This window comes from Lepidochelys kempii, chromosome 1, assembly GCF_965140265.1.
Source record: "Lepidochelys kempii isolate rLepKem1 chromosome 1, rLepKem1.hap2, whole genome shotgun sequence".
NCBI classification, from domain to species: Eukaryota; Metazoa; Chordata; order Testudines; family Cheloniidae; genus Lepidochelys; species Lepidochelys kempii.
Genome location: NC_133256.1, coordinates 263,975,443 through 264,002,876, shown reverse-complemented (window position 1 = coordinate 264,002,876; position 27,434 = coordinate 263,975,443). Strand labels below are relative to the sequence as shown.

Below are 27,434 nucleotides of genomic sequence, written 5' to 3'. Positions count from 1 at the left end.
GAGCAGAAGAAAAGGGGAATCCCAGGTAATCAATAAAATGTATTTAAAATATGGAAGGTTTCAGAGTAGCAGCCATGTTAGTCTGTATTTGTGAATGCATCCGATGAAGTGAGCTGTAGCTCACGAAAGCTTTGCTCAGATAAATTGGTTAGTCTCTAAGGTGCCACTAGTACTCCTTTTCTTTTTAAAATATGGAAGAATACTGTGCTGAAAAGACATGAAAGCAACACCATCAAGGTATAGCGAACAAATCTGAAAATTCTTACACCCCCAAAAACTAACCAGCCTAGAAGCCATCAGTGGCCAACACACAGAGCTTTTTAGCATGCCTCACATCCAAGTCCCAAACGTAACTAAAAGACAGACCTGAGTTCCAGTGTCCATGTCTTGCCCCGCCGTGACTGGATGAGGGCTCGCAGTGAATTGGCAATGCATCTCTTTCCATCCCAGTACAAAAGAACTGCCACTAAACCCCTTGTAAGGCCAGGAAAATGAGGTTGCTGGTGCTCCCCTACAGAATTAAAAATATAGAACCACCAAAAAAAAAAAAAACAACCCTCAACATACGTAATCAATCACATCTTTGTATTTGATCATCTTATTTTTTTTAAATAGAAGTACAACAAGCCTATAACAAAACTCTGAGTCCAAATTATATTTGAAAACAAATATTTATCTTACCCTCATAAACTGCTATTGTCCTTTGCTTGTGCAGTGTAATTGTACTTAAAAGTCAGTTTTTCAGTGCTCATTCAGACAGAAAACCTTAATTTCCAATTTTGTTTAATTTGCTTCAGAACTTCATGATGACCTCTCACAGGTGACCAACATTTTACCAGCAAGGTCATATCCACATTTAATAAAAATAGGCATATTCAAAAAACTCATATCAGATGTGACAAAGTAGCGGATAATGATTCCTAATGGAATAGATTTTTTAAAAAACAGACTTTAAAGTCAGAAGAGATTATGATGATCATCTAGTCTGCCTTCCTGCACACTGGAGGCCACAGAACTTCACCCACCCCCTCATGTAATAGACCCATAACCTCTGGCTGAATTACTGACATCCTCAAATCATGATTTAAAGACTTCAAGTTAAAGAGAATTCACAAACATCATCACTTTTCTGCCTGTCAGATAATGTGGATTACTTGCAATCATATTACTCATATCCTGAGCATCAGCTTCTATGTCATGGTACACAGTACAGCCATAAGCTTATAGTACAATTAACACACACGTCACAAAATGATTCACTACTACATTGTTTTATGGAGAAATTAATAATCAGCTATAAGTAATCAATTATTTCTTGAATCCAGTGATAAATTGCTTGTCCAAAGTAACTAACAATCTTGATTGAGAGCTCACTATAGATTATTTCCCCTTTTACAATGACTGACTAAAATAATTTAATGGATTCAAAATATTATTTTTCTACCGCATTACAGTACTAGGAATCATTTTAGATCTTTATGAACATCTTACAGAGTTGGACACTAAAGCCCTAATCCAACAGAGCATTTAAACATGTGCTTAGCTCTAAATAAACGAGTAGTTCCAATAAAAAGCCTGTAGGAATTGAATTGCCCCAACTCTCAGGATGTATTTAGCGTTCAATGAAACTATTGTCCCCTCAGTTCAGTGCCTCCTTACCAGCTAGAAGGAGCTCAACAGCTGCCAGCTCTCCAATATCAAAGAGGTCACTCAGGATAAAGGCTTCTCTAATGAGCTGCTCTGGCAAAAGTCTGGTACCCTGCTGACCCTGGATGGCAACCCCTTCAGTACTTGCCTTCTGAATCTTCTCATGCTGTTGCACATTCTTTGGCTATAAAAGAAATAAGTAACAGAAGTTCCCAAAATGGCAAGATGCGGAACAATTATTCATTTCTGTCAAAGCTGATCAGAGAGCAAGCAAAGCTTCTCACATTAATTCTTCTTTACAACTACCACTCTGACATGTTAGGCTTTCATCACAAGCATTGCCTATATTTTTTATATTCAGGTAGTAAAGGTGTCCTCAAAGTTATTTCACAGTGTAATGCAGAGCAAGGCTTCTTGTGAGGCTACACCAAAAATGATCTTATATCATCAGTGCTGGAGCTTACTTTACTTAGAATTATTTAAGCTCTCAAAGTAGCTTTTGATATATTCCCAACAGGAATTTTCCCATCAGAAACTGATCTAACCTTGAGGAAAGACAGCATGAATGTTGATGAGAAACTGTTAAAGAATAAATAGTTTTACAAATAATATATTATTCCTTTTTTGGATGTCGGTCAACTGCTAAAATGTAGAGAAACAAGATCTTATATGTGACTAAAGTCTTCAACCTATCAACTTTACAAATAAAAATGAAAACTTCAACCATAAATGTTGCAGGAAAGATATTTTTTCCTTACTGTAATGTTATTTTTAAACAGATATCTACTCCTCCATCAGTCAAGTGCTAAATGGGTTTTTCCACCTCATCCCACAATCTTCAGGAGGAGCATCCCGTATGCTTTTTATTTTCAGATTGTTACCTGTTTTGCCTGCTGGCATGCTTAAGTAACTGCATCATAAGCATGGAAAAAACACAGGAAGAAATAATTATGTGCTCCATCTCAGAAGCCTGGATCAAATAGAAAAACCCATCAGCACTCAATTGACTGAGCAGAGGGTATTGTGATGGATAAATAAAGTATCCCTCTGCAAACAGTCTGTTTGAAAACCAATGAAACAAAATTATGATCAACATTAAATTATTTAAGTGCTCAATTGCAAAAGAAGCCAGATAAATAATAAGACTCTTTCAAGTAATTTTTATTCTTATAGCACCTAAAGGTTCCAACCAGTATTGCGACCCCATTGTGCAAGGCACTGGATAAATATAAAACACAGGATAATCACTCTTTGAGGTTGGGGCTAATCTTAAAAAAGGAAAGAAAAAAAGTCAAGACAAACAAAGCACACTAGTCTCTCCCCAACCCACTACAAAAGAGAAAAAGTTAGTTAATTACCGGATTTCTGTACAGTGAGATAAAGTCAGGTTTGTGTTTCTTTAAAACCTGGTCCAGGAGATGGATGGCTTCAGGTTGCCTTTTCCAGATACCATTTACCACTGTTTGCCAGATGTCCTTGTATGGACCCCACAAACTGGCAGCTAAAAAGAAAAAAGGTTTGAAAAAAAAAAATCGTATTGTAAGTGGGAAGAGTAGAGGAAAGATTATTTCTCCACACAGTACATTCTAGAAACAGACTATTATTTACATTTACTGCATAGTCTCAACGTGAAAACACGGGAAGTTATGCAAACAAATCTTTTACATCCAAAATGAGAATATGCCACTGAATAAAGACAATGCTTTTCTTATATTGGGAGGTGGAAATCTCCTTGGATTGGGCAGGGAGGGGACAGGGAGTGGAGAAGAGATGAAGATGACAATTGATAAATTCTGGAACCATATTTTCTTTACACAGACATATTTGTTACAGATATAGGCCTGATCCGGCATCCTATCAACTTCAGCAGGACTACTGGGATAAGTAAGGGTTGAAGAGTGCACCAGAATCAAGTGAGGCAAAGCGAGCTTCCTGTTTTCAGCTGTTGATACAACAAACCAAAATGGAACAAAATCAACAATATCAGAAACTATACATGAACAACAGTGCTCTGTCATATTTGATTTATTATTACATCTCTCTCTATGTAAAACATTTTGTTAAGCTATTAAGTTATATATAACCTTTCAAATGTTGTCAACCTTTTCTGATTTTAACAGAAATACAGTTTACAAGGTGATTTTTATTCACCAGATTGTACTATATTAATAAGTTTTTTTCCCTGATGTTTGTTGCTGCCATACCACATGACAGGAGATTGAGAAATACAGTAAACAAAAAAAAACAAAAAAAAAAACCTAAGAAAGCATTGTATTGATCAACATCTGACAGAGGTGTAAATTCTGGCTATTAATATTTTATACATAAATCCTTAGGACTAGATAATACATGTTCATCCTCTACAGCAATAAAAAGGTCAGTTATACAAATATGAATTTGTTTTACAATACAAAAAGATTAATGAAGCAGCATTAACTTAGTACACTGAGATGCTTTTCATAAGGGTTATTTTTGGAAGCTACCCTGTGTTACCAATTGTTATTTAGGCCAAGTCTCAGACCCTATTCTATAATCCAACTCTCCTCCTTCACTTGTTGCCACTGGCACAAGTTTTGCTTGGAAATGCTATATCTGAATTTAGCATTGAGGATGAGCGATCTCTCCACATTAGAAAGGATATCATTCTGGATCAAAGTTTCTTTGCACAGGGAGGAATTTAGGAAACTTACACTAAAAGTTTACTTACTTTCTTTCACCAGCACATACACAAAAAACAGCATCCTACATTATCTATCAACAGCAAACTTAATATTCAAACACTGATACCATAATGCAGAATCATTCTTCAGTCTAGATAGTAAAACTGGAAACAGTCTGAAGGCATGATATTTGGTAAATAATTCCTGCCTACAGAGTATAATTTAGTATTCTGATGGTTAAAAAAAAAAACTCTCCAAATAACCAGCTACCAATCTAACAGAAATGTCAAAGTTTCATTTGCTAGATATATCTGATATTCCTGAAACAATTTACATATTCTTCCCAAAACAAATCACCACCAAGAGTACCTACTGTATTATTATTTGTATTGCAGTATGCCTAGAGGCCACCAAATCAAGGATCAGGGCCCCACTATGCTAGGTACTGCACAACACATCTAACATAAAGATGGTCTCTGCCCCAAAGAGCTTTCAATCAAATGCCTTGTCTACACACACAACTTGAAATACTTTAACTAAAACTGGGTTAGGCTTTGCTTTCACTGCAAAAAGGTGTAACGACCTCAGCGTAAACTATCTCAGTGTAAACTCATAGTGGAGACAAGGCACATATAGTCTGTATCAGCAGAAAGAATGAGGAATACTTATGGCACCTTAGAGACGAACAAATGTATTTGAGCATAACCTTTTGTGGGTCTCTAAGGTGCCACAAGTGCTCCTCGTTCTTTCTGCTGATACAGACTAACATGGCTACCACTCTGAAACATTTAAACTCAGTGTTACTAGTAGAGGTCAACTTTATATTGGCAACCTGGGGTTTACTTCGACTAACTACTCGAGGAATGAACTACCCATGCCTTGTCTCCACCATGAGTTTACACTGAGATAGCGATACTTTTTTGCAGTGAAGACATAGCTTTAGTTAAACCAATGCAACCTCTACAAACATGTTCGTCAGTTTACACAAGGCCTATATCAATTTAGTTTAAGTCCAACTAGCAGTTCACCTTAGCCAACCAGTGAAAGTAGTAGCAGAATGAAACTGACAATTCTGATCTGTTTCATTATTTCTAAACAGTCTTGGAAACAGCAGAAAATGGAGCCCAACCATGTCTATTTTGCTCTGTGACAGCTGGAGGAAAACACCAAATTCTGTGAATATGGGAAAGAAACAGGGGAAGACAAAAAAGGGAAGCTCAAAAAAGAGGTTTCAGAGTAACAGCCGTGTTAGTCTGTATTCGCAAAAAGAAAAGGAGTACTTGTGGCACCTTAGAGACTAACCAATTTATTTGAGCATGAGCTTTCGTGAGCTACAGCTCACTTCATCGGATGCATACCGTGGAAACTGCGGAAGACATTATATACACACAGAGACCATGAAACAATACCTCCTCCCACCCCACTGTCCTGCTGGTAATAGCTTATCTAAAGTGATCATCAAGTTGGGCCACTTCCAGCACTTCTGTAGTTTCCACGGTATGCATCCGATGAAGTGAGCTGTAGCTCACGAAAGCTCATGCTCAAATAAATTGGTTAGTCTCTAAGGTGCCACAAGTACTCCTTTTCTTTTTTCAAAAAAGAGGGAAGCCAAAACAGGGAAAGGGAACAAAAAACCTTTAGAGAGTGAAGCGCTTTCCACTCTACAGCATCTAGAAGACAAAAAAGACAGGAGCACATTTCCACCATTTCTTAGCTAAGCACGGATTCTCTGAGCAGGATCCAACAGTACCCTGGTGGGAATTACAGCATGTCCTCGCCACAAGATGGATTGAGAATGGTGTTGTATGCACATGTTCATCTGGACCCAGCTGCAGCTCCATCATCCTCTCCCATAATCTCAAGGATGTTTTAGTAGTTTATTTCAAATCAAAGCAAAGATTCTTCTTCATGAAAAATAAGCCACATGCAATGGCCTCAATCCTTAAAACACGTACACGCTTCACTTTAAGTGGGGGAGTATTGCCATTGGCTTCAAGTGTTAATAGGACGGGGCTAAATCTGGTTCAGCTATTTCCAGTTTAGGAGTAGGGCTGTTTCTAAAAGGTTAGGGTTTAGATGTTGGAAATATACCTGCTGGAGGGAAACTCTCTGCACCCATTAGGGAGTAATGAACACACCAGATAGCACAACGGAGCAGGGGGTTCTGCCTCCCAAAACCTCATCTTCCTCATGTTACCTAGGTTGCCAACTCTCACAGTTTCATTATTTATATTGCTATAGTGGCTAGGAGCCCTAGTCTTGGACCAGAACACAGTTATGCCAGGCGCTGTGCAAAAGAACAAAGAGTCCCTGCACCAAGCAGTGTACAGTCCAAGAGTGAGACAAGAAACGAGAGATGGATTCAGCAGACGGGGGACTACAAGGAAATGAGATAGCATTGGTCAGCACCATAAACTGTGGGCTCAGCTCACCAGCAGCCTAACTGTTGTCATAGGATTTGCTGACTCGGGACACATTTTGTTTTTCTTAGCGCTCCAGCTCCGGGACTCTTGTGATTACGCGAGACTCAAGAGTTTTTATTTCCATGCTGGAGGTGCGGCTCTAGCCTTGGCGGCTGCAGAGAACAACCGGGTGGCGGGGAGGGCCGAGAGCCCCTCGGGGCTCAGAAACCAAAAGGCAAAGAACAAGCCTCCATCTATTTATTTGACTGCCGCGGGGGGAGCCGCTGGTGCAGGCTCTTTACCAGCTGGGGACACGGCGCCCGGCAGCCGCTGCCGGACCCAGACTCCGAGAAACGGGCGGGGCAGGAACAGCCGGGGCCTCGCCCACGCCCGTCGGGCCGGAGCCGCGGGGCCCCGCGCGGGGACAGGGGCCGCAGACGGCGCCTCCTCCACTCCCCCCCCAGGAGCTCCTGGCCCCGACGGGGCGCCCCCGCCTGCCCATGGGGGGGGAGCACGAGCCGGTGCCGCGCCGCCCCCGATAACCGCCCTCGCCAGAGGTTCGTTTTACCTGAATTTACCGCCAACAGCGCCGCCATTTTGGAAATCCACGAACAGGCAGGCGCCCCCGGCGCAGAGAGGCCCAGAAAGAGCTGGGGCGCCCAATGCGCTGCCTGCCTAGAAATATCACTCTCCTCGCCGCCTACAGGGAACGCTACTCCCCGTAAAACCCTAGTGGGAGGGTCCCTAATATGTTTATAAACTATACGCCGCACCCCGGGCAGGACTGCCTTGGAAAGCCGGGGTCTACATGGGCAGAGCGCGATGCATGCTGGGAATTGTAGTTCATTTCTGGATTGTATGAAATTATGCAAACGACTGAACTAAAATTCCCACATAGCCCATCTGTCCCCACACTCTTCACCCAAGGTGAAACAGGATGGATGAATGTGTTCAGGACCTTTATTCTCCTCAATAAAAAAACCACATTACTAGTGAGCCCATTATCATATGTGCAAAACGTTAAAAAATATATATTTGCACAAGGACCACACCAGGGACAAAATCTACTCACCCACCTTTGAATCGGAAAAAAGTGTTATCTTACTGTCCTGTTTAATAAATAAATAAACTATTTGATTAAAAAAACTAGAATTTCCAAAGGTTATATTAATATAACCTGTTTAAGTAGTCACAATAACCAACCTTTCCTCCTCTATGTGATCCTTTATAATTTTCTCAGAAAAGGTTGGGTTTTTTTTTACTAGAATGTATATTAACAAGCTGGACTGCAATGTTACAAACTAGATCAATGTCTGACAGGAAAACAGACCTCATGTCCCATCTTGATTATCACTACAAAAGATTTTTTTTTTCCTGCTGATAATAGCTCATCTTAACTAATTAGCCTCTCACAGTTTGTATGGTAACTTCCAACTTTTATATATATATATATCTTACTGTATGTTCCATTCTATGCATCCAATGAAGTGGGCTATAGCCCACAAAAGCTTATGCTCTAATAAATGTGTTAGTCTCTAAGGTGCCACAAGTACTCCTGTTCTATTTACAAAAATGACACAATTGTAATAAAAATAAGTATTAACAGTGTGCAACTTAGTTTATATTATGGTCTGTGAAGTGAGTTCTATAGCAATTATAGTCTTAATAGGAGAAGTCATTGGGAAGCATTAGTGTGCTTGTTTCCTTATTAATTATATATTTCATATTAATGGTTTCTTTGTATTAATGTGTTTTCTACTTTTATTAAAACATTTTCAATGGGACTGCTCACAGTAATAAAATTAGGCACATGTATAAGTGTTCACAGGATCAGGGCCACAATTGGAACCTTATGAGCCAATCAGACTCTATGCATACAGTTTTCAGAGTAGCAGCCTTGTTAGCCTGTATCCGCAAAAAGAAAAGGAGGACTTGTAGCACCTTAGAGGCTAACCAATTTATTTGAGCATAAGCTTTCGTGAGCTACATCTCACTTCATGCATCCAATGAAGTGAGCTGTAGCTCATGAAATCTTATGCTCAAATAAATTGGTTAGTCTCTAAGGTGCCACAAGTCCTCCTTTTCTTTATGCATACAGTGTTGTTGTAGCCATGTCAGTCCCAGGATATTACAGACAGAAGGTGGGTGAAGTAATTTCTATTTTTGGACCAACTTCTGTTGGTGAGAGAGACAAGCTTTCAAGCTTACACAGGGCTCTTCTTCAGGTCTGAAGTTGGTCTGGAAAAAAATATTACCTTACCCACCTTGTCTCGCTAATCAGATACTATGTTTCATAACTCCCATCTTACATAATGAAAACAATATATATAAGTGTTATCCCTCTCAATTTTTTTCCTCCCTTCCTTTTTCAGGTCCTGATGAAGAAAGTGTCTTCTGTTATGTTACCTCTCCTTAGAGCCATCACTGTAGGAAAATATTCCTGAAATGTGTGCCCTAAGAAAAGTATGTGATTGCATTCATTTCTATAGACACTAGAAAATTTCCCAGTTTTTCAACTAAAAGCCATAAACCAATATACACATTTTAGGTTTTCAAAAACTGAATATCTTCAATTTCTGCAGCTGTTCATTAAAAAACTGGGAAATTTTGAAAGAAACAAATATTTTCAAAAAATGTTTTTTGGTGAAAAATGGCCTTTGTTCTAGAAAAAAATAATTTACCAAAAAATAAAACTAAATTTTAATTTAAAAAAAATCTTTAAGTTTTTGACTCATTCTAAAAGCAAATGTATTGGATTTGGAATCATATGTCTTGTAGTCTTTGATTATAGACTAGAGTTTTCTATCCTGGACACTAAGGGACCTAGCCATCCCAATGGAGTTCAACATGGGGCAAGGAACATTTCAATTGTGACAAGATCAGTAGTCTCAAAAGACAGTTGAGGAAAGGACTGTCAGAAATTAAGAGGAAAATGCACAGAAGAGACTTGGACACATATCTAGAGCGAAGGAAGGTGTACTAATATCTGACAAATCTCCCACATCTGAATATCGCCTACTGCCCACCTGCTTTGAAATAGTATCTCTTGCAAGGCTCTTCCAGCCATTATAGTGATTGCAACTTTTCTTCAGCATATTCCCATAGAGATAGGAGATGCCTTCAAGAGACACATTTATGTCAGCGGCCAATAGCCTAACATTTTCACACTTGAATTTTATTAAAATTAAGTTTGTCTTGCTGCAAAACCATGTTCGACAAACTATATCCACGGAAAGCAGACAGCAAATACTGACGAAGTAGAGGGGAGAAACACAACAGGATAGGAGAGGAAAGAAAAGAGACAATACAGAGAAAGCAGAGACTCTGGAGAGTCAGGATGAATTAGGGAGAGACAACTGAGGAAAAGAGACAAAAGCCAGAAGAAAGGGATTACAATGGAGAGTAGTCAAAGCAGAAAGAGGAGAGATGGAAAGAAAGCAAAAACGAGAAAACACATCCTGCCAGAAAGAATTCCTCTCACAGAGCTTGAAGAGTAAATATTTGAGAAAGGGATATCTTTTCTTTAGACCATTGCTCACATTGAACTAATTTGTTTATTTTAATAAAAGGAATTGTATTCCGTAAACTCTTCCTCATTCTGGTCCTGGCCATTCGTCAATTATAGATCTAGCCTCCTCAGAGGTCAAAAAATGACAGAGGTGACGGGAGACTCAAATTTTTTGATCTCAGGTAGGAAAAAATGGTGCAAGAGAGGGGGTGGAAATTGAAAGTAAAAAAGATAAAGCAGAAAACAAAAATAGGAAACTGATTTATTCTGGCAGAAGGGAAGGTTACCACATTTCTTTTGGCATTAAGATGTTTCCAGATTGTACGCGTTAAAAAAGAATCCCATTGGAAGAGGAGATCCTGTGTAACCCGCACAGATGTAACATTGAAAACTTCCAGATAATTCATTGACATGCTCTGCCAATAGCTTCGATAGCAGCAACAACAACAAAATACAATGAAAAATGAGTAGGAGAGGAGATCCTTCAGGAAGAACATACAGTTTGGCCTGGTCTATTTACAGTTTTTATACCAGTTCAATTTTGTGTGTGGGTATGATTTTTTTTTTACCAAAATAGTTATATCAATACACTTGGGTGAATTCAGTTACACTGGTACAGTAGTACCTAATAGCAGTATAGCTTATTCCCTTTCATGTATGTGAATAAGTTATACTGGTATAAGCACCCTTGTAGTGTTCAAACTAGGGAATTTGTAACGCTTTATCTATACTGATATAGTCCACACTAGGGAGGTTGTACTGCTTTAACAACACTGATATAGTTAAAGTAGTACAACTTTTGGTGTAGACAAGCCCCTTAGACAATGATCCTTTGCTTATTCCTACTTTATTTGTTATCTTGTAATTTATGATCCCATTGTTCACACAGAATCACAAAAAGGGGGAATATGTCTTAGGGTATGTCTACATTACGAAATAAGGTCGAATTTTTAGAAGTCGGTTTTTTAGAAATCGGTTTTATATATTCGAGTGTGTGTGTCCCCACAGAAAATGCTCTAAGTGCATTAAGTGCATTAACTCGGCGGAGTGCTTCCACAGTACTGAGGCTACAGTCGACTTCCGGAGCGTTGCACTGTGGATAGCTATCCCACAGTTCCCGCAGTCTCCGCTGCCCATTGGAATTCTGGGTTGAGATCCCAATGCCTGATGGGGCTAAAACATTGTCGCAGGTGGTTCTGGGTACATACCGTCAGGCCCCCGTTCCCTCCCTCCCTCCGTGAAAGCAAGGGCAGACAATCGTTTCGCGCCTTTTTTCATGAGTTACCTGTGCAGACGCCATACCACGGCAAGCATGGAGCCCGCTCAGGTAACCGTCACCCTATGTCTCCTGGGTGCTGGCAGATGCGGTACGGCATTGCTACTCAGTAGCAGCAACCCATTGCTTTCTGGCAGCAGACAGTGCAGTACGACTGGTAGCCGTCCTGGTCATGTCCGAGGTGCTCCTGGCCACGTCGGCTGGGAGCGCCTGGGCAGACATGGGTGCAGGGACTAAATTTGGAGTGACTTGACCAGGTCATTCTCTTTAGTCCTGTAGTCAGTCCTATTGAACCATCTTATGGTGAGCAGGCAGGCGATACGGATTGCTAGCAGTCGTACTGTACCATCTTCTGCCGGGCAGGCAAGAGATGAGGATGGCTAGCAGTCCTACTGCACCATCTTCTGCTGAGCAGCCATGAGATGTGGATGGCATGCAGTCCTTCTGCACCGTCTGCTGCCAGCCAAAGATGTAAAAGATAGATGGAGTGGATCAAAACAAGAAATAGACCAGATTTGTTTTGTACTCATTTGCCTCCTCCCCCGTCTAGGGGACTCATTCCTCTAGGTCACACTGCAGTCACTCCCAGAGAAGGTGCAGGGAGGTAAATCTAGCCATGTATCAATCAGAGGCCAGGCTAACCTCCTTGTTCCGATAAGAACAATAACTTAGGTGCACCATTTCTTATTGGAACCCTCCGTGAAGTCCTGCCTGAAATACTCCTTGATGTAAAGCCACCCCCTTTGTTGATTTTAGCTCCCTGAAGCCAACCCTGTAAGCCGTGTCGTCAGTCGCCCCTCCCTCCGTCAGAGCAACGGCAGACAATCGTTCCGCGCCTTTTTTCTGTGCGGACGCCATACCAAGGCAAGCATGGAGGCCGCTCAGCTCACTTTGGCAATTAGGAGCACATTAAACACCACACGCATTATCCAGCGGTATATGCAGCACCAGAACCTGGTAAAGCGATACCGGGCGAGGAGGCGACGTCAGCGCGGTCACGTGAGTGATCAGGACATGGACACAGATTTCTCTGAAAGCATGGGCCCTGGCAATGCATGCATCATGGTGCTAATGGGGCAGGTTCATGCTGTGGAATTCCGATTCTGGGCTCGGGAAACAAGCACAGACTGGTGGGACCGTATAGTGTTGCAGGTCTGGGACGATTCCCAGTGGCTGCGAAACTTTCGCATGCGTAAGGGCACTTTCATGGAACTTTGTGACTTGCTTTCCTCTGCCCTGAGGCGCATGAATACCAAGATGAGAGCAGCCCTCACAGTTGAGAAGCGAGTGGCGATAGCCCTGTGGAAGCTTGCAACGCCAGACAGCTACCGGTCAGTTGGGAATCAATTTGGAGTGGGCAAATCTACTGTTGGGGCTGCTGTGATGCAAGTAGCCCACGCAATCAAAGATCTGCTGATATCAAGGGTAGTGATCCTGGGAAATGTGCAGGTCATAGTGGATGGCTTTGCTGCAATGGGATTCCCTAACTGTGGTGGGGCCATAGACGGAACCCATATCCCTATCTTGGCACCGGAGCACCAAGCCGCCGAGTACATAAACCGCAAGGGGTTCTTTTCAATAGTGCTGCAAGCTCTGGTGGATCACAAGGGACGTTTCACCAACATCAACGTGGGGTGGCTGGGAAAGGTACATGACGCTTGCATCTTCAGGAACTCTGGTCTGTTTCAAAAGCTGCAGGAAGGGACTTTATTCCCAGACCAGAAAATAACTGTTGGGGATGTTGAAATGCCTATAGTTATCCTTGGGGACCCAGCCTACCCCTTAATGCCATGGCTCATGAAGCCGTACACAGGCAGCCTGGACAGTAGTCAGGAGCTGTTCAACTACAGGCTGAGCAAGTGCAGAATGGTGGTAGAATGTGCATTTGGACGTTTAAAGGCGCGCTGGCGCAGTTTACTGACTCGCTTAGACCTCAGCAAAACCAATATTCCCTCAACCATCCCCCCTCCCTGTGGCTAACAGCGGGGAACATTTCTGTTTAGCCACAGGCAAACAGCCCAGCAGGAACGGGCTCCTCTGAGTGTCCCCTGAAGAAAAGCACTCTATTTCAACCAGGTGACCATGAATGATATCTCATTCTCCTGAGGATAACACAGAGAGGTAAAGAACGGATGTTGTTTGAACGCCAGCAAACATACACTGCAATGCTTTGTTCTACAATGATTCCCGAGTACGTGTTACTGGCCTGGAGTGGTAAAGTGTCCTACCATGAAGGACGCAATAAGGCTGCCCTCCCCAGAAACCTTTTGCAAAGGCTTTGGGAGTACATCCAGGAGAGCCGCAAATGCCAGGGCAAAGTAATCCTTTCACATGCTTGCTTTTAAACCATGTATAGTATTTTAAAAGGTACACTCACCGGAGGTCCCTTCTCCGCCTGCTGGGTCCAGGAGGCAGCCTTGGGTGGGTTCAGGGGGTACTGGCTCCAGGTCCAGGGTGAGAAACAGTTCCTGGCTGTCGGGAAAACCGGTTTCTCCGCTTGCTTGCTGTGAGCTATCTACAACCTCCTCCTCATCATCATCTTCTTCGTCCCCAAAACCTGCTTCTGTATTGCCTCCATCTCCATTGAAGGAGTCAAACAACACGGCTGGGGTAGTGGTGGCTGAACCCCCTAAAATGGCATGCAGCTCATCATAGAAGCGGCATGTTTGGGGCTCTGACCCGGAGTGTCCGTTTGCCTCTCTGGTTTTCTGGTAGGCTTGCCTCAGCTCCTTCAGTTTCACGCGGCACTGCTTTGGGTCCCTGTTATGGCCTCTATCCTTCATGCCCTGGGAGATTTTGACAAAGGTTTTGGCATTTCGAAAACGGGAACGGAGTTCTGATAGCACGGATTCCTTTCCCCATACAGCGATCAGATCCCGTACCTCCTGTTCGGTCCATGCTGGAGCTCTTTTGCGATTCTGGCACTCCATCATGGTCACCTCTGCTGATGAGCTCTGCATGGTCACCTGCAGCTTGCCATGCTGGCCAAACAGGAAATGAGATTCAAAAGTTCGCGGTTCTTTTCCTGTCTACCTGGCCAGTGCATCTGAGTTGAGAGTGCTGTCCAGAGCAGTCACAATGGAGCACTTTGGGATAGCTCCCGGAGGCCAATACCATCGAATTGTGTCCACAGTACCCCAAATTCGAGCCAGCAAGGCCAATTTAAGCGCTAATCCACTTGTCAGGGGTGGAGTAAGGAAATCGATTTTAAGAGCCCTTTAAGTCGAAATAAAGGACTTCATCGTGTGGACGGGTGCAGGTTTACATCGATTTAATGCTGCTAAATTCGACCTGAAGTCCTAGTGTAGACCAGGGCTAAGTCTACACTTACAAGTTATATCGACATAGCTATATCAGTTAGGGTTGTGAAAAAAACCACACACCCTGACTGACATAGTTATGCCAACAAAACCCACAGTGTAGATGCAGCTATGCTGATGGAAGAATGCTTCTATCATATAGCTAGTCATTTGGGGAGGTGGTGTTTCTACACCAATAGCAAAACTCCTTCTGTCAGCGTAGGCTGCGTCTACACTAAGGGGTTATGCTAGCATACCTATGTCAACATAGTCTCCGTAGTGTAGATATAGCCTAAGGGCATGGCTACACTTGCAGATGTAGAGTGCTTTGAGTTAAACTCGCTGTTGGAGAGTGCAGTAGGGAAAGCGCCGCAGTCTGTCCACACTGACAGGAACAAGCGCACTGGCGTGGCCACATTTGCGGCACTTGCAGCAGCATTGGGAGCAGTGCATTATGGGCAGCTATCCCACAGAGCACCTCTTCCCATTCTGGCGCTGTGGCTTGTGGGAAGGGGGTGGGGGGTGCAGGGCATTCTGGGTCCTGTCCCAACGCCACGTGATGCATCGGTTTGCATCCCAGCAATCCCTGTGCTTCCGTCCACATTTGGTGCCATCTTTCAATGTTTTTGTACTGCGCGCTCTATCTTCCCTTTCAGTCTGTGGGAATGGAGCCCGAACTGCGTCACGTTTGGCAGTCTTCCTGGTCATGGCCCCTTTCCATCATGTCCCTTGATATCTGCCCAAAGGTATCATAATTCCTACATCTGTAGCGCATCTGGGACTGGACAGCTTCCTCCCCTCAAACACTGATGAGGTCCAGCACCTCGCCATTGCTCCATACTGGGGATTGCCTGGCACGTGGAGGCATGGTCACTGGAAACATGCACTGAGAGCACTCCATGCCTGGCTGAGCAAACAGGAAGGGGATTTTCAAAAGTCCCAGAGAATTTAAAGGGCGGGTCTGATGGTTGGTCACCAGAGGGCAGGGCAGTAGAGTTCAAAGTGATGACCAGAGTGGCTAGCAGAGGCATTGTGGGACACTTCTGGGGACCGATCACAGTGCACTATAGGACCAGGGTGTCCACACCGGTGCTGTGGCGCTCCAGCGGGGGCGCAGCAAACATTATTCCACTCGCCGAGGTGGAGTACCAGCAGCACTGTAGCCGTGGAGTCAGAGCACTCTATGTGCCTTGCCAGTGTGGACGGGTAGTGAGCTAGTGCGCCCAGGGCTCCTTTATTGCACTGTAACTCGCAAGTGTAGCCAAGCCCTAAGACTCATTGATCCTGCTGGCTTGGCTCAAGTCATCCCTGGTTTAACCAATGGAGTGTGACCAGAGATGGATTTGACGCATTGTGCTTTAATGATATTCTGAGATAGAGTTTAGACACAAAACAAGAAAAACAGTCAGTTCTGTGGCTTTTACTGAGTATTACATATTTGGTTGTGATATATGAGATCCTCATATGAAAGGTGCTATATACTGTAAGTGGAAATAATTATTCCTAATAATTAAAATTATTAGCACAAGGGACCCTGATTGACATTCTAGGAGCTACCTACTATAATACAAATAAATAATAATATACATAGACATCATAGTTGTGAGCTAAACCACACAGTTATAACAATGGGGTTATTTTAGTATCTTTTTCAATTTACCATAATTTCTTTTCTAGGCTTAATTATTAGTGGCCTTGTTATCACCTGCAGCTTGATGAGTCAGAGTGAAAATTAAAAGGCATTTCTGCATTGTTGCAGACAAAAATGGCTTGTAAAAGAGGTACTCCTTTATGCAAGTACAGTACATTCTTTAAATTGTGGAATGTGCTTGTGCATCCCAAAAGTTGGAAGAGATGCGGTGTTGACTACTGATCAGAGCACAAGAATTTCTGAGACCTGTCCCTGCTCTGACACTGTCTGTGTCTCAGGCCTGGTCTACACTATGAGTTTATGTTGGATTTAGCAGCGTTAAATCCGAATTAACCCTGCACCTGTCCACACTACGAAGCCATTTTTTCGACATAAAGGGCTCTTAAAACCGATTTCTGTACTCCTCCCCAACGAGGGGATTAGCGCTGAAATTGACATCGCCGTTTCGAATTAGGGTGAGTGTGGACGCAATTCGAAGGTATTGGCCTCCAGGAGCTATCCCACAGTGCACCATTGTGACCGCTCTGGACAGCACTCTGAACTCGGATGCACTGGCCAGGTGTACAGGAAAAGCCCCAGGAACTTTTGAATCTCATTTCCTGTTTGGCCAGGTGAGCTCATCAGCACAGGTGACCATGCAGTCCCAGAATCAAACAGGAGCTTCAGCATGGACCGAACGGGAGGTACTGGATCTGATCGCTGTATGGGGAGAGGAATCCATGCTATCAGAACTACGTTCCAAAAGATGAAATGCCAAAACTTTACAAAAAATCTCAGAGGCTATGAAGGACAGGGGCTACATGAGGGATGCAACACAGTGCCACATGAAACCTAAGGAGCTCAGACAAGCGTACCAGAAAACCAAAGAATCAAACGGATGCTACAGGACAGAGCCTCAGACATGCTGCTTCTATGCTGAGCTGCATGCAATTCTAGGGGGGGCCACCACCACTACCCCACCCCTGTCCGTGGACTCCGATGATGGGGTGAGGATTTTGCGGATGTGGAAGATGAGGAGGAGGAGGACGAGCTTGGGGAGAGCACACAGCACACCGTTCTCCCCGACAGCCAGGATTTTTTTATCACCCTGACTGAAATACCCTCACAACCCAATGAAGCTGGAGAAGGGACCTCCGGTGAGTATACCGTTTTAAAATATAATACATGTTATAAAAACAAGCATTTTTAATGATTAAGTAGCCCTGAGGACTTGGGATGCATTCGTGGCCAGTACTGCTAATGGAAAAGTCTGTTAACATGTCTAGGGATGGAGCAGGAATCCTCCAGTGACATCTCCATGAAGCTCTCCTGGAGGTACTCTAAAAGCCTTTGCAGAAGGTTTCTGAGATAAGCAGCCTTATTCCGTCCTCCATGGTAGGACACTTTACCACGCCATGCTAGTAGCAAGTAATCTGATATCATTGCGTGACAAAGCCTGGCAGCATATGGTCCTGGTGTTTGCTGGCATTCAAGCAACATCCGTTCTTTATCTCTCTGTGTTATCCTCAGGAGAGTGATATTGTTCATGGTAACCTGGTTGAAATAGGGGAAATTAATTAAGGAGACATTCAGAAGTGCCCGTTCCTACTGGGCTGTTTGCCTGTGGCTGAAAAGAAATCCTCCCCGCAGTTAGCCATGCGGTGGGGGGAGGGGGCATTGGTGCTGAGCTGTTCGCGTTTGGCTAGCAGGGATCTTCCCTGATACCAGCCAGGTGGTGGGGGGAGGGAAAAAGCGCTCATCCCAGAGAATTGGATGGGGGAAGGGGTTACTTTGGTTTCTGCTGCTGCACGTTAACAGGAAAACCACAGCACTAAATGGCCAACTCAACAGGCTTTGCTTGGTATGGGAAAGGTTCTGCTGTTATGAAGGTTGCAGAAGCCAAAAGACTATGGCTTACCATGGCTGACTGCAAGCCGAATTCTGTTGCCCGGCCCTGCATGTGTGATCTCTAACACCAAAGCCGCAGGCTCTCAATATAAGATGCAAAATGCGAGCTTGTACCAAAATCACATGTGCTATGTAATGTGAATAGTATTGTTCACTGTGAAAGAGTATAGCCATTGTTCTGTAAAATGTATCTTTTAAAATACTTCACTCCCTTTTTTTCCTCTACCAGCTGCAAATGTTTCAAGCCTCCCTCCTCCATCCCAAAGGCTATCTCAGATAAGGTGGTGAAAAAAACGCACGGCGATGAAATGTTCTCTGAGCTCATGCAGTCGTCCTGCACTGACAGAGCTGTGTGGAGGGACACAATAGCAGAGTACAGGACAGTGGCCAATGAACGTGAGGAGAGGTGGTGGCAGGAAGATCAAAGGAGGCATGAGGCAACGCGGGGGCTACTGTGGGATCAAAGGGACATGCTCCGGCATCTGGTGGAGGTTCATGAACGGCATCAGGATCACAGACTTCTGCTGCAGCCCCTGCTTAACTACCCTCCCTCCTCCCCAAGTTCCATAGCCTCCTCACCCAGATGCCCAAGAACGCGGGCGGGGGAGGCTCCGGACACCCAACCACTCCACCCCAGTACACAGCCCAAGCAACAGAAGGCTGTCATTCAACAAGTTTCAAAATGGCCTTTCCCGTCCCTCCTACCGTCCTCCCACATCCCACCCGGGCTACCTTGTGAGTTATCTCCCTATTTTTATAATCAATTAAAAAAGAATACATGTTTTTTAAATGATAGTGACTTTATTTCCTTTGCAAGCAAGCTGTGATCGAAGGGGGGAGGGTGGGTGGCTTACAGGGAATTTAGAGGCAACCAAGGGGGTGGGTTTTCATCAAGGAGAAACAAACAGAAGTGTCACACAGTACACTGGCCAGTCATGAAACTGGTTTTCAAAGCTTCTCTGATGCGCAGCACTTCCTGCTGTGCTCTTCTAACCACCCTGGTGTCTGGCTGCGTGTATTCAGCGGCCAGGCGATTTGCATCAACCTCCCACCCCACCATAAACATCTCCCCGTTACTCTCACAGAGATTGTGGAGTACGCAGCGAGCAGCAATAACAATGGGAATGTTGGTTTCGCAGAGGTCTGAGCGAGTCAGTAAACTGCGCCAGCGACCCTTTAAACGTCCAAATGCACACTCTACCACCATTCTGCGCTTGCTCAGCCTATAGTTGAACAGCTCCTGACTACTGTCCAGGGTGCCTGTGTACGGCTTCATGAGCCATGGCATTAAGGGGTAGGCTTGGTCCCCAAGGATAACTATAGACATTTCAACATCCCCAACAGTTATTTTCTGGTCTGGGAATAAAGTCCCTTCCTGCAGCTTTTGAAACAGACCAGAGTTCCTGAAGATGCGAGCGTCATGAACCTTTCCCAGCCATCCCACGTTGATGTTGGTGAAACGTCCCTTGTGATCCACCAGTGCTTGCAGCACCACTGAAAAGTACCCCTTGCAGTTTATGTACTGCCTGCCCTGATGGTCCGGTCTCAAGATAGGGATATGCGTTCCGTCTATAGCCCCACCACAGTTAGAGAATCCCACTGCAGCAAAGCCATCTAATATGACCTGCACATTTCCCAGAGTCACTACCTTTGATAGCAGCAGCTCAATGATTGCATTGGCTACTTGCATCACAGCAACCCCCTCAGTAGATTTGCCCACTCCAAATTGATTACTGACTGATCGGTAGTTGTCTGGCATTGCAAGCTTCCACAGGGCTATTGCCACTTGCTTGTGAACTGTGAGGGCTACTCTCATCTTTGTATTCTTGTGCTTCAGGGCAGGGGAAAGCAAGTCACAAAGTTCCATTAAAGTGCCCTTACGCATGCGAACATTTCGGAGCCGCTGAGAATCATCCCAGACCTGCAACACTATGCGGTCCCACCAGTCTGTGCTTGTTTCCTGGGCCCAGAATCAGTGTTCCACAGCATGAGCCTGCCCCATTAACACCATGATCTCCAAATTGCGGGAGAACACAGTTTTAGAGAAAAGTGTGTTCATGTCCTCATCACCGCTCTTCCATCGCCTCCTCGCCTGGTTTTTCAGGTGCTGGTTCTGCATAAACTGCACGATAATGCATGAGGTGTTTACAGTGGTCATCACTGCTGCGGTGAGCTGAACGGGCTCCATGCTTGCTGTGCTATGGCATCTGCTCCTGCTTGGGCAATCCAGGGAAAAGGGCGCGAGATGATTGTTTGCCGTTGCTCTGATGGAGGGAGGGGCGACTGATGACATGGCTTACAGGGTTGGCTTACAGGGAATTAAAATCAACAAAGGGGGTGGCTTTGTGAGAAACAGAATGGCTCCCTCAAGGATAGAACTCAAAACCTCAAGGATAGAACTCAAAACTGGGTTTAGCAGGCTGTTGATTTCACAGGGGGAGGGAGGAAGGAAGGGAGGAGAAAATGAATACAAAACAAATCTGGTCTATTTCTTGTTTTGAGCCACTTCATCTATCTTTATACATCTTGCTGGCAGCAGACTGTGCAGTATGACCGCTAGCCATCATCATCTCCTGGGTGCTCGGTAGAAGACGGTACAGTATAACTGCTGGCCATCATCATCTCCTGACTGCTCATTAAAAGACAGTGCAGTAGGACTGCCAGTAGGACTGAATCATTATGAGATGAAACTTAAAAGGGTAATGACCTGACTGAGTCATTCCCATGTTTGCCCAGGTGCCCCTGAACTCATCAAGGTCGGTTAAAAGAGCACCCTGGAATACGTCGACAATGGCTACCAGTCATACTGCACTGTCTGCTGCCAAAAGGCAATAAGCTGCTGCTGTGTAGCAATGCAGTACCACATCTGCCAGCACCCAGGAGACATACGGTGACGGTGAGCTGAGCGGGCTCCATGCTTGCCGGGGTATGGCGTCTGCACAGGTAACCCAGGAAAAAAGGCATGAAATGATTGTCTGCCATTGCTTTCACAGAGGGAGGGAGGAAGGGGGGCCTGACGATATGTACCCAGAACCACCCGCGACAATGTTTTAGTCCCATCAGGCATTGGGATTTCTACCCAGAATTCCAATGGGCAGCGGAGACTGCGGGAAGTGTGGGATAGCTACCCACAGTGCAACGCTCCAGAAGTCGACGGTTGCCTCGGTACTGTGGACACACTCTGCTGACTACATGCACTTAGAGCATTTGTGTGGGGACACACACAATCAACTGTATAAAAATGCTTTCTACAAAACCAACTTCTATAAATTCAACCTGATTTTGTAGTGTAGACAAGGCCTCAGGTGTGTCTACACTACAGAGACTATGCCAGCATAGCTATGTCAGCGTAGCTGTGCTAGTATAACCCCATTGTATAGACACAGCCTGCACCAATGGACAGGGTTTTTCTATCTCTGTAGGGATGTCATCTGTAGCTAAGTTGACAGAAGCATTCTCCCATTGCCATAGAAGCGTCTACACTGGTAGTTAGGTTGACATGGCTCCAGCATTCAGGGCTGTGTTTTTTCATACCCCTGACTGTTGTAGCTATGTAGATCTAACTTTTAAGTGTAGATCAAGTCTCAGTTTACTCATCTGTAATAAACTGGTATAATATTTCACAGTAGATCTGGACTGCTGAGCAATTGGGTGGTTACTATGGTAGAGATTGTGTCCCTGCCTAGACTTGCAAAAAAGGTGTATTTTTCAATTGTGTTAGCTCAACTCCATGAAAAAAAACAACCCTTACCACTTGTTAAGATGCAGGTTAACATATCTGAAACCTTGTTAGCTGACTGTGGCTATGTCTTCTCTGAAAAAAAGCTATGTTTTATACATCAGCTGTCTCAAAGTAAAATCTTAGTGGAGGCAAGCCACAGGTAGTTTTTACCTCAATGTAACTAGATCAACAGGAGGTATAGGGCTACAATGAGGCAATGACTACAGTACCTTGTCTCTAGTAGGATTTTACATGAGTTAGGGCTTGTCTACACTTAAAATGCTGCGGCTGAGCTGTTGTAGCACTTCAGTATAGACACTATCTATCTAGGTAATCCACATCCACAAGAGGCAGTAGCTAGGTTGATGAAAAAATTCTTCCATTGACCTAGCACTGTCTACACAGGGACTTGGGTCAGCTTAACTATGCTACTCAGGGGGGTGGATTTTTCACACCCTGACCAACATAGTTATGCCCACCTAGTTTTCTAGTGTAGATGAAAAAAACACAGCTTTTTTGCAGTGATGACATTACCTGTGCTGTCACTTAGGGAGGAGCAAAAAGAAAAGGAGTACTTGTGGCACTTTAGAGAGTAACCAATTTATTTGAGCATAAGCTTTCGTGAGCTACAGCTCACTTCATCGGATGCATAGGGAGGAGCATAGATTTTAACTTCATCAGTTTAGCAATTGCAATTTCTATGTCATGACTAGAGTTTTAGAATGTGTTAATCACACCTCTGAATCCTAATTTAGACAAGACCTTTAGCTCCATAGGTTTTCAAAAAACTATGTATCTCTATCTGGCTTCCCATCCTAGGTGCTTCCCATGATACCTAGACTAGTCAGGAAAACCATACTAAGTTGTTGCTAGCATGGTTTCAACTGTAGTAAGGAGACGGGTTCTTCCTACTCCAAGGCAGAAAATGGGCTGAAAGGTCTCAGCGTTTCTTGAATAACTGCCTCAGAATCTGCGTGGGGATGAACATTGACATCTATTGGCCCTCTTACCGGAATTGCAACAATTAGCAATTATTATCCTAATAATATCTTTTTGAAATAATTATTTATTTGCTTAATAAATAATACCAATAATCTTTTCTTTTCAAAGGCTGGATCTCTCCGATCATATATGCATGCTAGAGCAGTCAAATTCAATTACTATTATTGGTCAGATGATGCATCCTGATTTGTGTGGAGAATGGGACTTTTCATTAGATAATTCCTGCTGGTTGGTCCACTGGTCTGTTGATCTTTTTAATCTTTGTTCCCTGGCATGGGGTTAAGAATATGTTTTGCCCCCCCTTCAGAAATAACTTCTGATTTTAGCTTCTAAAGGGAAGGGGGGTGGGCCCAGATTTCAAAAATAATCTGATGATTGTGACAATTTATCAGATGGTGGCTGATGAAAGAAAACATAGTTAACATCTCCCTGTTACCACATAAACTGGGATTCTCCCATAAAAAGTGACTCTAAAAATGGCAGTGTGGAGTTCCATAGTAATTTGTATTGTAGTTGTGCCTAGAGCTTCCAGGTCCCATTGTGCTAGGCACTGCACATATGTAAAAAAAAAGACAGTCCACGCCCCAAAGAGTTTGCAATCTTAGCATGTTGTGAGAGATAATAGTTGGGTAAAACAGACAAAAGGGAGAATGAAGCAGGAGATCAAGGTACAAGGTATCAGGTAATTATAGGTCTATCAACCTGACATTACTCCCCGGGCAAGATAATCAAGCATGAAGCATCTGCGTGAAGGAAAAAGGGATACCATTCCCCTGGGTCAGTAGTCCACCACTGGGTATCTGGCTAATTAGCCCAGCTGCTGCACCTGGGAAAAGACCATCACACTTAATTGGCTGATCTTCATAAAAAAAGGAGCAGGAAACAGAAGGGGGTTGCAATGCCTGCCAGATCCTGGAGTAACTGCTGGGAGAAAAAGTACAGATAGGTAAAAGGAAGATTGGGGAAAGTCCTAGTATCATGAAGCCTCTAAGATAAGAACCAGGAACTTTGGGGTTGATGAACTTGTTGGGTCAGGGACAGGCTTGGAGTAAGGGATTTAATCCCTACAGACTCTAATGGGAGAGGCTGTGAAGGTTTGGTCCTCTTTTTGTTAAGAAGGTTGAAATAAAACCCACAGCAATTAATCTGTCTGGAAACTACCCTCCCTGGATTCTGTGAAATGGCTCCAGGCAGAATTTCCCTGGGGAGAGAGTGGTCTCAGCTGGAACTTGTCCAGGAAGAGCTGGAAGAGGGTGCTTAAGGTAGGCCCCAATCCTTTACTGTCTGGCACAGGACTTGATTAGTAAAGAAATTAAAGGAGGTTAATGTAACTTAATGCAAATCAACATGGGCTTATGGAAAATAGCTCCTGTCAAACTAGCTTGATACCTTTTTGGATGAGATTTCAAGTTTGGTTGATAAAGGTGATCATGTTGACATAATATATGTGGATTTCTGTACCACATTTTGATTAAAATTAGACCAATATAAAATTAACATGGCACATGTTACCTGGATTAAAAACTAGCTAACTGATAGGTCTCAAACTGCAGCTGTAAATGGGGAATTGTTATAAAATGTGTATGCTTCCAATGGGATCCCTTAAGAATTGGTTTTTGGCCAGGGGGATGAGTTATATGGGCCCTTGGCGCCCGGGCTCCACCAATGTTCCGGGCCCTTGGCGCCCGGGCTCCACCAATGTTCCGGGCCCTTGGCGCCCGGGCTCCACCAATGTTCCGGGCCCTTGGCGCCCGGGCTCCACCAATGTTCCGGGCCCTTGGCGCCCGGGCTCCACCAATGTTCCGGGCCCTTGGCGCCCGGGCTCCACCAATGTTCCGGGCCCTTGGCGCCCGGGCTCCACCAATGTTCCGGGCCCTTGGCGCCCGGGCTCCACCAATGTTCCGGGCCCTTGGCGCCCGGGCTCCACCAATGTTCCGGGCCCTTGGCGCCCGGGCTCCACCAATGTTCCGGGCCCTTGGCGCCCGGGCTCCACCAATGTTCCGGGCCCTTGGCGCCCGGGCTCCACCAATGTTCCGGGCCCTTGGCGCCCGGGCTCCACCAATGTTCCGGGCCCTTGGCGCCCGGGCTCCACCAATGTTCCGGGCCCTTGGCGCCCGGGCTCCACCAATGTTCCGGGCCCTTGGCGCCCGGGCTCCACCAATGTTCCGGGCCCTTGGCGCCCCTGGAGTATCGCTGCCTGGGCACCAGCCCTGCTGTGGCACACTGTGCTCCCTCGCCTGCTGCTGCTGGCCACAAAAGGGAGTGGTGCTGGCAGCAGGCTGAGGCGGCAGCTGTGCCGCCACCTGTGGGAGGGGGAGGTGCACACGTGATAGCAGTGGATGCAAGGGGGCTTCCTGGACCTGACAGGGGACCTAGCAGCATGTGCAGTGAAAGTGGTGTGGGGTAAGTGTGCTGGAGAGGGGGGCTGCTGCCCTACAGAGCTTGCTGAGGCTGGCAGGGAGAGGGCTGGGGAGAGTCCTCTCTGAAGCAGCCTGTCTGTAGCCCCAAACTCCTGATCCCTGGCCCCACCCCAAAACCTGCACCCCCAGCCCTGAGCCTCTTCCTGAACCCCTCATCCCTGGCCCTACCTCGCAGCCCACACCCCAACCCTCTGCCCTAGCCCTGAGCTCCTCCCAACTCCCCCAGCCAGAGTCCTCATCTCCCCCTTCCACACCCTCCATATTGTGCAATATAAGAAAACTGTTAAATGCTTATTGTTTCCAGTCCATTTTTACATTTAAAAAATAGATATCGGCTTACAAGGTGGGTGGGTGGGACCTGTTCTGGGCACCACCAAAAGTATACAAACCTGCCACCCCTGTTCTTGGATGACCAACATAGGAACCCATAGGGGATATCCTCAAAGAATCACAATCCATACTTGATGGGGACCACATCCTGAAAGAAATCTTTTCCCAAACTCCCTCTTCTGGCCTTCCATCAACCCTCCAGCCTCACCAAGCTCATCAGAAGCAAGCTCCCCACAGACCAGGACACACCAATTCAAAGTGACACTGGACCCTGTCAGAACAGCAGATGCAAAACTTCCAGATAAATCTCCCTTGTGACAACGATCAATACCCATCTGTCAAGATTTATGGGTCATACATGTGCATGTCACAACAGGTGGTGTACCTCCAGTGCATCAAATGCCCCAACAACAACAATGTGGGTGAAACCAGACAATCACCATGCTCCCAAATTAACTCCTACAGAAAAATGATAGACAAACTCCATATCACCCACTGGTGAAAATTTTTCATAAAGTGATCAGTCCATTTCTGATCTTTCAATACTCATTTTTAAAGGAAACCTGCACAACATTGTCAAAAGACAAACTTGTGAACTTAAACTCCTAACTCTGATAGAACCAGAAACCATGGACACTGGTTTTACGGCTCACTAAAACAATTTGTAATTCACCCAATGCCTGCTCTTTACTTGCCCACTTCAAACTCCTTATGCATAACAATCTAACCCTCACTTGCCCACTTTTTTCAAGGGGCATCCTACAACATTACCCCTTATGTTTAACTATCTGTCCCAACTTGTATTTAGCTCAGACACTATTTATTCCTTTTCCCCAGACCTGAATAAGAGCTCTGTTGGTAGGTAAAAGCTTTTGAGCTACACAGAAGTAGGTCCAGTAAAAGATTTTTACTGCACCTACCTTGCCTCTCTCAAATACAAATAGGCATATGGACCCATCTGAAAAGAGCTTAAAAGAGGAAAGTGGTGTTCAAGTGGATTTGAAGAAAGAATAGGAGGAAGGTAGGCACAAGGAAAATGGGGGACTTCACCAGGCAGGAGAGGCAACATGGAAGAGATAAGACCAAGAATAGGAGGAGGAGAGGATAAGGGAGTAGAGGACTGAGAGGAAGCAGGTTAATGAGAGGAAGTGTAGACAAGTGGGAATTGTTCAGAGGCTTGAAACTAGTAAAGTGACTTGAAAAGCATGGTGCATTGCAAGCAGCAGGAAGTACCTTTGTCTTGTCCGCTTCACCTGCATGCTAAAGTTGGTTTGAGTTTTGTAGAAGGAAAGGATTCTCTGTAAGAACTTTGTCAAACTGCAAATATCCTTATATCAGATGATTCCATAGTCCTTTTGGAACTAAAATTGGAAGCAGAGATTAGAAACTCTTATAAATGAAGAGTTAATTGGTTTCTTCTACAGGCTCTATGAATAATTCAGGATCTTTAAAGAAGAGAGCTCAAACTGAGCCTATCCTTGCATTCCCATTTCCTTGTTTTTCTGTAGATACTAAGTATACTTAGCATCATTTAGATATCATCTTAGTATTTATAGGCCTGTTAGCCTGACATTGATCCCGGGCAAGATAACAGAGCTGCTGATATGAGACTGGATTGATTAAGAATGAAA

General features: G+C 44.6%; 1 protein-coding gene across 5 annotated transcripts in view; it reads right to left on the bottom strand.

Moving 5' to 3' along the window:
- Positions 1 to 7,429, bottom strand: part of NUP205 (nucleoporin 205) — a 76,239-nt gene extending 68,810 nt beyond the window's left edge. For 2 of the 5 annotated variants that reach the window (XM_073327392.1, XM_073327395.1), the window contains exons 1-4: positions 7,278 to 7,426; positions 3,006 to 3,148; positions 1,660 to 1,831; positions 367 to 511 (exon numbers count right to left, since the gene is read on the bottom strand). In XM_073327392.1, coding sequence (XP_073183493.1) covers positions 367 to 511; positions 1,660 to 1,831; positions 3,006 to 3,148; positions 7,278 to 7,305 — 488 coding nt within the window. In that variant the 5' untranslated portion in view covers positions 7,306 to 7,426. Of the gene's footprint in view, positions 1 to 366; positions 512 to 1,659; positions 1,832 to 3,005; positions 3,149 to 7,277 lie in introns of all 5 variants that reach the window. The other 3 variants (XM_073327396.1, XM_073327394.1, XM_073327393.1) reach the window with 3 other exon arrangements.
- Positions 7,430 to 27,434: the final 20,005 nt, after the last annotated feature.